Source organism: Pectinophora gossypiella, chromosome 27 (genome assembly GCF_024362695.1).
Source record: "Pectinophora gossypiella chromosome 27, ilPecGoss1.1, whole genome shotgun sequence".
Lineage (NCBI taxonomy): Eukaryota > Metazoa > Arthropoda > Insecta > Lepidoptera > Gelechiidae > Pectinophora > Pectinophora gossypiella.
Window position 1 is genome coordinate 2,620,534 of NC_065430.1, and position 14,191 is coordinate 2,634,724.

The following is a 14,191-nucleotide window of genomic DNA, read 5'->3' on the forward strand; positions in this document are numbered from 1 at the left end:
AGTGGAGCAGCGTGGTGGAGTATGCTCCCATACCCCCCTCCGGTTGATTTGAGGGGAGGCCTGTGCCCAGCAGTGGACGTATATAGGCAGTTTATGTATGTTATGTAATTTGAAAGAATTAATCGACCTTAGCTTGTCGCTAGCTATAAGCATTGAATGAGGGAAATCGTCACCACGCGGCCGGGGTCGGTAAGGATCCTGATGTGTTTGTTGTCGCGGGCTGATTGGCCTCCTCTATGGCTTAGAGTAATCGGGTAAGTAAGAATCGCACCGGTCACTGTCGCTACAACGCGGAACCGACAAAAAGGTAAGTGAAATAAGTAAATGAAGTGCGCAAGCGCCGCCGCTTACGCAAACTGCGACCTTAGCACGGCGCTCGCGTTGCGATATTAGATTATAAGCAATATTAGATAGGTACCTATTAATCGGCCAAGCAGGGAATGGCAACCGAGCCCGGAGCTAAACCACAACACCAAGTTAGGTTACGTACCTATAGGCATGCACGCTACCTATAGCGTAATATTTCCGTATTTATTATTCATTAATTAGATAATAAAAACTCCACGTTCACGTTTGTTCTGATTGTCCAGAACTAAGATGATCCGTGCTTCGGAAGGCACGTTAAGCCGTTGGTCCCGGTTACTACTTACTGATGTAAGTTAGTAGTCGTTACTTGAGTCAAGTCAGGGGCCTATGGCGGCTGAATAATAACCCTGACACCAGGGTTGATGGGGTTGGTCATCCACCTCACTAAATATTTAGTTATTTTTTTTTATAAACGATTAGTTAATAAAAAAATACACTAAATAATAGGTACTCTAAGTACTTACGTACCTCATCATCATCAGCCCCATTAACGTCCCCACTGCTGGGGCACGGGCCCTTCCCCATGGATGGATAGGGAGATCGGGCCTTAAACCATCACGCGGACCCAGTGCGGATTGATGGTTATTAACGACTGCTAATGCAGCCGGGACCAACGGCCTTAACGTGCCTTCCGAAGCACGGAGGAGCTCGAGATGAAATATTTTTTTTGTGGTCACCCATCCTATGACCGGCCTTTGCGAAAGTTGCTTTACTTCAACTATCGCAGACCGAGCGCGTTTACCGCTGCGCCACCGAGCTCCTCACATACATACATAGGTACCTACTTAATAAAAAATATACCTGGGCAATGGTGCCAATTCCTGCAGACGCCATCTATTAATTTTATTTTAAGTTATACCTGTCATTTTCTCATCCGTTGAAAAAGAAAGGGACGGGTAATCGACAGGCATAAAATTTATATTTATATATAATGTAAATTTTAAGCAGAAATCCAAAACAATTTACATCGGCCAATAACCCGACAGAATTAAGTATACAGCAAGTCAAACCTTTTTGATTCGCCCGGGTTATTTATTAATTTACTGATTCTTCCTAAAATTAAGAGCTGTGATCATCCGTCCCTTTCCTTTTCCGCCAGATAAGAAAATGACAGGTATAACTTAAAATAAAATTAGGAGGTGTCTGCTGGAATTTCTATGGAATTTGTATGAAAAAGCACCTGTTAACATTGCACTACACGGAATGCAATAGGTAAATAATTGAGAATTGAATTGAATTGAATTGTGACGTCATAGAAAAACATGATAAAATGTCGCACTTACTATAAAATTTTTCATTATTAAAATTTACAAATAAGTTAAATAGAAACATAGATAGATAGATAGAGATAGTAGTTAGTTGTCATTGATTACTTGTGGCTCTGCCCACCCCATTAGAGATTACGGGCGTAAGTTTATGTATATGTGTTAAATAGAAAAGGAAAACGTTTTTTGATACGTTTACATCTGTCTTTATTTAGTAGGTAATCAGAATTTTATAATTTATACAGGTGTTAGTGACATCGTAACGAATACTCAGGGGGATGATTCAGGCCATGATTTTGAGTTAATATCAAGTGGAATTTTTCGTCGCAAAATTCATGATTTTTTTTTAATTATTTTCAATTCTATACTTTTGCGATGAAAAAATTCCATTTGATATTAACTCAGAATAATCAGCTGAATCATCCCCCTCAGTATTTGTTACGATGTCAATTACACCCCACACAAGTACATACGGTAGCCATACAAGTAGGTATGGGTGTTAGTGACACCGTAACGAATACTGAGGGGGATGGTTCAGACCATGATTCTGAGTTGATATCAAGTGGAATTTTCAGTCTGAATATTCCTGAGAATTTTTGTGTTTTTTTTTTTTTTATTTTATTTCCATACTTTTGCGACGGAAAATTCCACTTGATATCATCTCAGAATCATGGCCTCAATCACCCCTCAAAGTTTTCGTTACGATGTCACTAACACCCTGTATATTTTATTTATTATTAATTTATTTACATTTTACGACTTTACAGAAGCGTGAAACGTAAAACAGTATCTAGTACTTAATAGTAGTTTATAATATTATATTTATATCTATGAAACTACCCAATTATTTAATAAAAATTAATAAGTACGTATATTTTAATAAACTGCCTTCAACATTAGCGAGGTCAACTTTGAAGTAGGCAGGTAATTTGATTTCGGGGGTTAGGTGGGGTAAACGCACCTGTTGTGGCCAACACCTCCGCCGGATGCCGGCGCCGGTGGCGACCCGTTAATATTATATAACAACTTAATATATAATTTATAAACTCTTTGCTTTCGGGTCTTTCTTGTACATAATGAAATACCTCTTGCTGTTTTGAAATATTACGTTTTCTAATCGTGTTTTACGGTAAATGGGACGAATTCCGCAATAAATATTGAATGTACTGAAACGCGGAACCATTATAACGACCCTGGTGTCTTTAATTCCTACTTAGACTGTAGATTGCAAAGCTCTACAAACATGAGTAACGCGGACTGCGTACCGAGCGCTGGATTATGCGGCCGCGAGCGAAGCCCTATACAAAGGGGCTGCTCGGGCGACATGTATCGGCACCAGCGTCGCGCCGTCCCTCTCTGCCGCCGCGGGAGAGAGCGGGACGCGCGAGGTCAGTTGACAGCGCGTGGCGCCCCGCGGAACTGGCGCGGTGACGTCACGGGGCGCGGGGCGCTGCGGCAGCGGGGCGAGCCGGCGCTCAGTGTTCGGCCGGCAGCCGCTCGAGACGCACGGGTGCACGATGAACGCGCGGTGAAAACACAGTCGCGATGCTGTTCGAGAGTCCCAACGCGAAATTGTTCCCGGCCTTCAACATCCCGCCGCCCGTCAGAATCAGGTGAGGCAGCGGGCCTGCGGCCGCAGTGTTGTGTATCGACCAGTGCTGAAGCCTGTTCAAGTGATACTCCTCGGTTCAGCCGCGAGCGACAGCGGGTAACGCTCGAGTGCCCGACGAAACGTCAATACGACATCACTCGGTTTTTTGCTCCAAAGTGATTTACAGTGCTCCAATAGTCCTCTAGGTACGCAGCGTCTACCGTCGAAATCCATTCAGAATCCACTCACCCGTCTCGAGCGTTGATTACGCATTTTCTGCTAGTGTTTCAATTGCGGAGTTGTTGTTCAATGTCGGTTTGTACTTGTTGTCCGGTGGGCGCCCGATCAAATTGAGCTATACATAGCGGATTCCGATCAGTACAGATCGGATCGTCTACACGATCAAAGGATTCGTGGAAGCGTCGCTGCGTCGTCGCCAGTCGTCGGTGTAAACACGCCGCGTTTCCTGTTGCACCGCTCTCCGTTCTCGGCACGTCTCAAATACACGAGTTTCATGGAAACGACATATTTGATCCGCACATAAACAAAGAGTGCAGGCCCGATGGTGGTAATATGGTTGTACGTTGCAAATTGTTGTCACGAGCTGGCCCTAAGGCCGAGTAATCGCGAAATAGTATCGTAACAAAGCTCTTTCAACGATTCCTAAGTTAATTTACTGACTTCGGAGATAACAATGACTGTGGGGGGTGAAATGGGGTGAAATTTTAGCGAGCTTTTATCGAAAGAATGCGTCCCCTCATAACATCAAGACTAATGTATGGGTATTATGATCCTAAGCAAAATATCATTTTCAAATTGGAATAATCGATTCTGCCAAAACAGACATCTGTAGATTGCAAAATTTTATTAGTTCTGGAGAGTCCCGATCCGCCTATACGAGTGACGACTGCCTATAACATTGTATCATTCTGTTTCATTCGGCGAAATGAAGTACGAATGCATTTCACGGTGTTTAATTTTATAATTAAAAGTAACACTCGTAAACATCCCGGTTACCTGCGTCTTCTCGCGTGTTGTTATGTCGGCGTGTACACGATTGATATGGCAACGGCTTGATTACAAACTCGAGTACCTATGTTTTTGTTATTTTTCACTGATATCAGCAGAGCTGAGGACTAAGCTACTGTTGCAATGCAACGAAGAGAAAATTTTACTTTACGAAAGAAATACAAATCAGAAATGTATGGATATTTAGTTCCACGTAAAACATGTTGACAACTGCGCTACTGCAAACAAAGCGTTGAAACAAACGCTATTGATTTGTTCGTTCTCGTCTCTACAGATCAATTTTCATCATCATTTTGCGGTTTTTCGAAGCAAAATATTCTCACTAAGTACACCGTAGAGAAATATTCTAGTTTCGCCTAGAACCAATCGGTTTCCACAGCACAGATATGACGGCAACCTGCTTGAATTGAAGAAACTAGTACGTCGAAGCATAAAATTGGGTTTAATTGTCTCTTTTAGTCGCCAGAGAGAAATGAGTCTTTATTCAAAATCACTTTGATCTCTTTGGGCACAAAAAAAATGCTTTTCGTTTTAAAATTGGAATACTGTAGTATTCCGAATAGACATCGCATCGCCTGGATTCCAATAAACGCAATAAAACTGATTGACATAAAATAAATATAGAACGACTCGCAAACATGCAGCCCGATCGCGTTACGCAACGGAATCAATCAAAAGCGGCCTCCGACTGACATGTTTCATAAATACATAATTCAGATGAGAACTGAGAAACTCAGCGCTCCGAGTGATTAAATTTATTTCGGTGTAATACGTAACCCTGCGGTAATCCAGCGGCGCAGCCTTGCGATTAAATCTCTTTCGTCGGACGGAGCAGCTCATGATAATACGTATATAGATGACTTAGAAGACTTAGAAGCCCCGCGGCCGCATGACCCAGTTAGACTTCTTCAGTTCTAGAAACGGCCGAGACACTAGATGTAATGGACACTGTATGAGAGAGAAAAATACAGCGGCTCAAATATCAGCCGCACAAAGCAAAACAACAGTCCTACTTAAAAGCTCTCTCATATAGAACGCAGACAGCGCAGTTTTTGTCCCAAACCACTGGTACGTTACTAACATTCAAAACACAACACAACATGTACACAAAGTAATTTATTACAAATGGAACGGAGCCGCCCGGAGGTCGTAAAATGTCCCAAAATTCTTAAATTACCTCCTCTATTTTATAATGCACATAAAATTGCGCAAGTAAATCATAGTTGAAGTTAAACTATTCACATATTTATGTAAACTACCACATCTAATAAGTTATTTAGGACAGATACGAGCGCGACATGTGTTCCTAGCACAGGAAAATATGTGAACATTTAGCGTGAGTAACTCGTAAGTAAATGACCGCACTGACCATCACAATATTGTATGACTTCAACATATTTACATTCAAAATTGGACGTACATTCCTCGTCGCCGAAGAAAATTGAGGTGGCCTCGCTTCAGTGAGCAGGCAACTACGCAACCCTGCCGTATCTGTGAACACAACACGCGGGATACAGCGGACGAATTATGTTTATAAGGAGCTGGGACCTGTCCCTGGGGCGCGATGTGTATGAGAGCAAAATAACGCGACAGTGCCCTACCTGTAGAGTCAAGGTGGCGCAGGTTGTAACGACAACACAAGCCCTTTGTGTTCAGGGATTTCTGCCACAATCTTTAAAGATCCGCGCGGCGATTACGAGCGAAGCAATGAGAATGAGCTAGTAATTACACGCGTTGGGCATGATCCAAATTAATTAAATAATTAATCGCACCGCATCCATCTGCGCAAATGCCAAACGTCTAGATTGTCAGTGCTAGATTAAAGATATTAATTTGGATCTGAGAAATATTGTTTTTCCATTACGCAAGATTCGGCGGCGCAGCGGTGAACGCGCTCGGTCTGCTATTGTTGAAGTTAAGTAACTTTCGTAAAGGCCGGTCATAGGATGGGTGACCACAAAAAAAAAGTTTTCATCTCGAGCTCCTCCGTGCTTCGGAAGGCACGTTAAGCCGTTGGTCCCGGCATTAGCAGTCGTTAATAACCATCAATCCGCACTGGGCCCGCGTGATGGTTTAAGGCCCGATCTCCCTATCCATCCATAGGGAAGGCCCGTGCCCCAGCAGTGGGGACGATAATGGGCTGGTGATGATGATGTTCTTACGAGCGATGTGAACTCTAAAGTTTTCTTTTATATTTCAGCTCGAACTCCGTCAAATCGAAGGCATAAAAGCAATTGCGCATAAAATTAAATCAATAGTATATTGCTGGTTGCGCAACGACAACGTTCTACTAAAATTTATTACACTGAAAATAGGAAACATGAGCGAAATCCGCTGTAACACATAGTAAAGCTACTTGCAAACGGCAGCTTATATATTTTTAAGTCGCCGGCGCAAGTGGTAGTGTGGGCGCTTGAATCGGCGTTCGAGCTACTCCACATGCCCTGAAGAGGTAGGATGTTATCGTATTCGCATCGTTTCTTAGTAAAGTCATGTCGAAAAAACGTTTTGTCAGAGTAGAGTGTTGGCAACCCAACAAATTTACTTTTTTATATCATTTTAATATGGCAATAATTCTCTCTCTCTCTGCTACCAACTCTTAGAACAACGAAATTGTGCTCCTCAATATAATAATAAATTAATAATTATCAGTAGTTGAGGAGCTCGGTGGCGCAGCGGTAAACGCGGTCGGTCTGCGATTGTTGAAGTTAAGCAACTTTCGCAAAGGCCGGTCATAGGATGGGTGACCACAAAAAAGAAAGTTTTCAATTCGAGCTCCTCCGTGCTTCGGAAGGCACGTTAAGCCGTTGGTCCCGGCTGCATTAGCAGTTGTTAATAACTATCAATCCGCACTGGGCCCGCGTGATGGTTTAAGGCCCGATCTCCCTATCCATCCATAGGGAAGGCCCGTGCCCCAGCAGTGGGGACGTTAATGGGCTGATGATGATGAATTATCAGTAACCAGTGCGTGATATTGAAGTAAAGCATTAGTGGACCCACAACAGTGCTACAATCCTATATAATAATATTCAAGTTCGGTGCACCTAGAACCGTACATAGAGTAGTATTGAAATTAAGACATGTCGTAATTATGTATTGTCGGAATAAAGAAGTGTCGGATTTTCATATTGCCGAAAAAACTTGTCGGATAACAGTTTGTCGGACTTCAGTTTTTAACCCGAGGCGACCATATCTATGAATAAACAAGAAAGGTTTAAAACGCATGCTATAGTACGATCACGAGTACTAATATGTACTCTTTGAAACCATGTCACATTAACTTTTTTGACAAATAAACCGCAAGTCTCATTAAATGTCAAATATGTTAGTGCGACAGGGTTCTAAAGTGGGTACATGATATATGTGGGCTCATGACTGTACGTACGTACAATTTACATTGAAACGGTGAATAAATTACTCGATAGTTTCTGATCTCCAGAAACGGTCTCAACCGTCCAGTGGTCGAGGTTCTAATCCGGGGATCATAAATCACTTTGTGAACCCTTTTTTGGTTAGGACCTTGATCACCCGATTGTCCCCGATTTTGTGAGCACATCGCTTAACCAATGTACCAAAGAGGCCGTCAAGAAGAAGAAGACCGATTGACCAGGCGCAGCGCAGCCCGTTAGGAATTACGGGCATGAATTTGTATATAAAAGAGAAGACAGTAAACAGTGAAAGTCATCACTTAAAAACTTTTACCAATTGTCTACCAACTTAACAAAACAAATTTAACAACCAAATCAAATCTTAAAACGACGAAAAATGTCTCGAAAGGTCAATCGTAAATACACAGCGTTTCACACCTGTCCTGAACACACCTTTTGTCTTTGAATGTACTTACTAAAATTGTTCCGACATGACCTTTTCGGTACCAACAGTCAAAATTGATTTTCGTAGTCACCGGTCCGTGAGTTAGGAAAAGTTATAAGTATAAAGTAAGTGATTATTTAGAAGATATGCATGCATGGGATTAACTGTCTGAGAAATGATATTAGGCAGCTAATTTACTCAATTGTGTAACAATATTTTATGTTTATTTTTTTAAAGAACGTCTAGGGCCCTGTGCCGAGGTTTTTCTTGCAGCTTCTTTTCCCCGGCTATACAGGTTGTGAGAAGCTGCAGTAGTTTTAGGTGGATGAGACGTTCGTTATGTAAAAATTTACGATTCAAAGTGTAACTATGTTACCTACTGAATAAAGATATTTTTGAATTTGTATTTGAACGGTAAAGCGTGATGGGTTCGAGCGTGTTCTGTTACTGAACCATTTACCCTAAACGATTATTCAAATGCAATTATTGGAATAAAGGTAGTTTTCGCTTAAATTTTAGTTCTTGCGAAGTTTGGGATTAAAATAATGGTAGAAGATTTACTGCTAACCTGGATCACGCCATCCTCGAGAACGACTTTACTAATTATAAGTAAAATCATATTTTATTCTTAGGTACTTACTTAGTTCATCTAACGATGGATGTACCTCAAATCAAATCAAATCATTTATTCATAATATTCATTATACGTCATACAGGATGCATTAGACAATAGTCTTAAAAATAATATCAATAAAAATAAATAAATTAATAAGTATTGAAACCAATAGGTAATAAATTCCCTTACCGACTCATAGTCACAGCCTCCGTGGTCTAGTGGTTAGAGCGTTAGGCTCACGATCCGGAGCTCCGGGCTCTCTGGAGGTCCGGGTTCGATTCCCGATGGGGACATTGTCGAAATCACTTTGTGAGACTGTCCTTTGTTTGGTAAGGACTTTTCAGGCTTGAATCACCTGATTGTCCGAAAAAGTAAGATGATTCCGTGCTTCGGAGGGCACGTTAAGCCGTTGGTCCCGGCTATTAGCCGTAAAAACACCTCCACCAACCCGCAGTGGAGCAGCGTGGTGGAGTATGCTCCATACCCCCTCCGGTTGATTGAGGGGAAGCCTGTGCCCAGCAGTGGGACGTATGTAGGCAGTTTATGTAGGTAATAAATTAGTAATAATATCTATATTTATCGTAATTACTAACAATATATAATTCCATCAATTCAGATTTATAAATTCATCGTAGCTATAGAACGATTGTTCAACGAGCCATCGTTTTAGTTGGACTTTGAAAGATGCCGTGCTCGGAGCTTCTTTAATGGATTCCGGAAGCCTGTTGTAAACGTGTGGGCTCACGGCGTGGATGGTCCGAGATGCCTTCGCCAGTTGACTTCAACCTACCCCAATTGGGATATAGGCGCGAGCTTATACCTGTGTGCCTTTGGCGGCTCAATAGTACCTTGACAGGGTTGATGGGGTTGGTAATCCACCTCACAACCCATACGATAGAAGACCTGTTATGTCATACATTTTTTAAAGTTTTCTTTTGCTTTGCCCCCGATAGAGATATTAGATTTGCCGCAGATGGCATTAACTACTTGGCCGGACTAATAGGGAGCGCTGACGGCTCTCACCTGGTAAGGAGTGTGTACCATACACATCTGCCTATACGCCTGTATTGTTATGTTATGTTAAGAAAGATTAACCTTCTTCTTATCGTGTGGATTGTCAGGTGGATCACCAACCCCATCAAACCTGGTGTCAGGGTTATGATTCAGCCGCCAAAGGCCCCTGACATGGCTTATGTAACGATTACTCACTTACATCAGTAAATCGCAACCGGGACCAACCAACGGCTTAACGTGCCTTCAAGCACGGATCATCTTACTTTCGGACAATCAGGTGATCAGCCTATAATGTCCTAGCCAAACTAGGGATCATAAAGTGATTTTTGTGATATGTTCCCACCGGGATTCGAAGCCGGAGCCTCAGGATCGTGAGTCCAACGCTCAACCACTGGACTACAGAGGCCGTTAAGAAAGATTAATATCCGTGTGGCATCTTCAGTGTTAGTTAAATTGTAATTCTCTTGATGAAAAGACCTTGGCCTCTGACCCAGCGCACGACCCGCAGCCGACAGAAGCCAGTAGACCAAATCGCAGCAAATGATACAATAAATGACGGCTAATGACTACTAATAGGTACCTACTAGTATATTTTTATCGTCTGCCAGATCTATGAATATAAATAAAACGAAATGGCCGAAAGTAATTTCAATTCAATTTAATTCTCAATTATTTATTGCATTCCATGTAGTACAATGGGGTGTTACATAGGCATAGGAACTAAAACATGGACCCTGTAGGGCACAGCAACGTTGAAGGGAAGAGAGGAAGTGTGTATTAAAATTAAAACTTATCATTTAAAAATTCGTCTACAGTATAATAGCTCTTTTTAATTAGCATTGTTTTTAGATTTTTTATAAATAAATTAAGTAGTTTTAGTTTCATCTCTTAAGTACTTTTTAATTTATTTTATTTTTTTAATTTGTTAAATAGAAAATCTAAAAGTGGTGTAAAAGACGATATAGTGACCAAGACTGAAAAGGGAATGTTAGGTAGGTTTGGACACGTAGAGCGGATGAAGGATAATAGAATTGCAAAAGCGGTATATAAAGCGAAAGTTGTTGATAGGGCTGGCAGAGGAAGACCTAGAAGGACTTACATTGACCAAATTGGAGATGTCCTTAGAAAAGGTTTAGTACGATCTACTCTGAACCGGCGTGCGTGTATGAAGCGATTGATGAATGTGGAGGAAGCAAGAGAATGGAATCCTATAGTCTCTGCTTACCCCAGTGGGAAATAGGCGTGAGTTTATGTATGTATATAAAAATAATTTATCATCCTAATCTTGATTGATACATCACTATGCTAATGATCGTCACAACACTAGTTTACGTATTCAGACAGATCTAATGAGATGCTTTGTTCACTTTCAACGTGATAATTACCTATTTTCTCATTGTTGGGGTACATAAATATAAAAAAAATGTAATGTAATGGTAGAAGCATATATAAAACTAATTGTTGCTTGATATTTGGGTCACATTGTGTATAGAATGATGTTGCTACCTATGGATTCTCTTCATTTTGATCAGAATAATATTGGGTGGAAGTTATACTTGGGTGTAATAAAAAGGGTCATCATTTATACCCAAAAACAAAGATAAAAGATGCATTATGTCTGTTATCCATGAATTTATTTATTTATTTATTATAGGTTATCAACATGATAATCAACAGTACATGTTTTGACACATTAGCACATATAAATACGTGCAATTTAAGATAACGACAACATTCATAAACTCCTGGTTGCAACTTAACAATTTGCTTTTTACAACACCTACTACTGGATTCCACATGGTCGATAATTTGAACCCGTCTTCCCTGTTGAAATTTTTATGTTTTCTGATTTCAATAGCCTCTTTTACGAGTCTGGGGATGTAATGACGTTCTGTCGATAATATTTGTGGATTGTTAAACTCGATCCAGTGGTTAGGGCCCGACTCCAGTACATGCTCAGCTATAGCAGATTTCTGCACGTCGTTTTTCGTTTAAACGCGGTAAGAACCCGTTATTATGTGTTTTAATTATGATAATAACCGCGTAAACTTAAAACAATGCACATTAACTTTTTTGACAAATTGAACTGTAAGTCTCACTAAATGTCAAATATGTTAGTGCGACAGAGTCCTAAAATGGGTACATTATATTGCTCATGACTGTACACGACCCAATTGCTGTAGACACCATTTAATTGTATTTTCAGTTCCACCTGTCATTTTCTCATCCGCCGAAAAGCCGACGGATGACTGTCAGCTGTTAATTTTAAAAAGAATGAATGAACGGATGAATAACACGGGCGAATCAAATAGGCATGTCGCTCGTATGCAAACAGTTTCACGTGTGCTGTCAACTTCATTCTGTCGGGTTATTGGCTAATATAAAATTTTGGTAGGGTTTTTTTTTTTAATTTCTGCATAAAATTGACGTGTGTTCCATAGATTTTATGCTTGTCGATTACCCGTCCCTTTCTTTTCGGCGGATATGGAAATGACAGGTATAACTTTAAATAAACTTAGGTGGATGGTACTGAAATCAGCACTATTGTCAAATGTTATCTGGCCTCAGTGGTCTTTGTGATCCCTAGTTTGGTTAGGACATTACAGGCTGATCACCTGATTGACCAAAAAGAAAGATGATCCGTGCTTTGGAAGGCACGTTAAGCCGTTGGTCCCGGTTACTACTTACTGATGTAAGTAAGTAGTCGTTATATGAGCCATGTCAGGGGCCTTTGGCGGCTCAATAGTAACCCTGACACCAGGGTTGACGAGGTTGGTACTCCCACTCACAAACCACACGATACAAGAAGAATGTTATCTTAATTTATTCATTTATTAAAAGGTTATTCACTCATTTTAAAATTAACAACTGTCAATCATCCGTCCCTTTCCTTTTCGGCTGATAAGAAAATGACAGGTGTAACTTAAAATAAAATTAGGAGGTGTCTGCAGTAATCGGGGCCATAAAGTACCTTAACCTAAATATATATTTACATATTTTATCTTAATCGCAGTTCTAAAAATACGATAGAAGCAGGCCATCTATATATAAATGGCGTCTGCTTGTCATCTGTGTATGTCATTAGTTGAGCTATCATTAGTGCGGGGTGGCCAGTTGACATGCGAACCAACCAACACAGTGCGGATGGAAGAGATTGCTATTAAACACACGCTTACATAGCCAGAATCTTTTCAATACCGTCTTCACCATAAGGGCACACGGGGCCCGTGCTCAGGGCGCCCATTCTCGGGGGGCCCCGAAGGATCCACAATTTCTCTCACACATTAAAATTTATTCTCAATACATTTTTGTCGGGCACATTACACTATTTTCACAAATCAGGAATCTTATCAGAAGGTTAGATTTACAAGGCATATCATATACTACGCCATTATATTATCGATGACTGCGACTTTTCCAAAAAACAAAAACCCTATGCTGTATTTGATTACCTATAAATGGGTCCATAGGTACTTACTTAGTAAAAAATGTAAGTGTTTTCCTTTTTTTACTTTCCAATTCGCTTTCTTTACTTTCAAAAAGGGCCCCAAATTCTTGTGTGCCCAAGGGTCCCAGCCCAGTTTAAGACGGCGCTGGAAACAAGAGTGAGATACCTAAATCATTCGTTCTGCTAACAAGGGGGTTCAAAGGCCACATTCTTCTTCTTCTATCGTGTGGGTTGTGAGGTGGATTTTGGAATAATTTTCTAATACCCGAGTAATACAAATACACTTTATTGCACCAAAATAAAAAGAAAGTCTCTTAACTAAGTACATGGCAAATGGCGGCCTTATCGCTTAAAGCGATTTCTTCCAGACAACCATAAGGTTAGGGTACAAACTATACCTACATACAACTTATCAATAAATACATGCAAATAAATATATAACATACAAATATAATACATATACAGGGTGTTAGTGACATCGTAACGAATACTCAGAGGGATGATTCAGACCATGATTCTGAATATCAAGTGGAATTTTCCGTCGCAAAATTCATGTTATCTTTTTAGTTTTTTTTAATTATTTTCAATTCTATACTTTTGCGATGGAAAATTCCACTTGATATTAACTCAGAATAATCAGCTGAATTATCCCTCTCAGTATTCGTTACGATGTCACTTACACCCCATACAAGTACATACAGTAGCCATACTAGTAGGTATGGGTGTTGGTGACACTGTAACGAATACTGAGAGGGATGATTCAGACCATGATTCTGAGTCGATATCAAGTGGAATTTCCTGTCGGAGAAGTCATGAAAATTTTAGAGCTTATTTAAATTATTTTCCGTTCCATACTTTTGCGACGGAAAATTCCACTTGATATCAACTCAGAATCATGGCCTCAATCACCCCTCAAAATTTTCGTTACGATGTCACTAACACCCTGTATACCTAACCTATATACATAACCTAACATATGTGGGTCGTTCTTCTTTTTTATCGACAATGATCTGTCTTACGTACTGTACTGCTTTTAATAAGTTATGTTT

The 14,191-nt window shown here is 40.5% G+C and overlaps 1 protein-coding gene across 1 annotated transcript in view; it reads left to right on the forward strand.

Moving 5' to 3' along the window:
• Window positions 1-3,117: 3,117 nt before the first annotated feature.
• The window catches only part of LOC126378942 (RNA-binding protein Musashi homolog Rbp6-like), a 147,205-nt gene continuing 136,131 nt past the window's right edge, over window positions 3,118-14,191 (forward strand). The window contains exon 1 of the mRNA XM_050027488.1: window positions 3,118-3,244. Within this exon, the coding sequence (XP_049883445.1) occupies window positions 3,177-3,244 (68 nt within the window). The 5' untranslated portion in view covers window positions 3,118-3,176. The remainder of the gene's footprint in view (window positions 3,245-14,191) is intronic.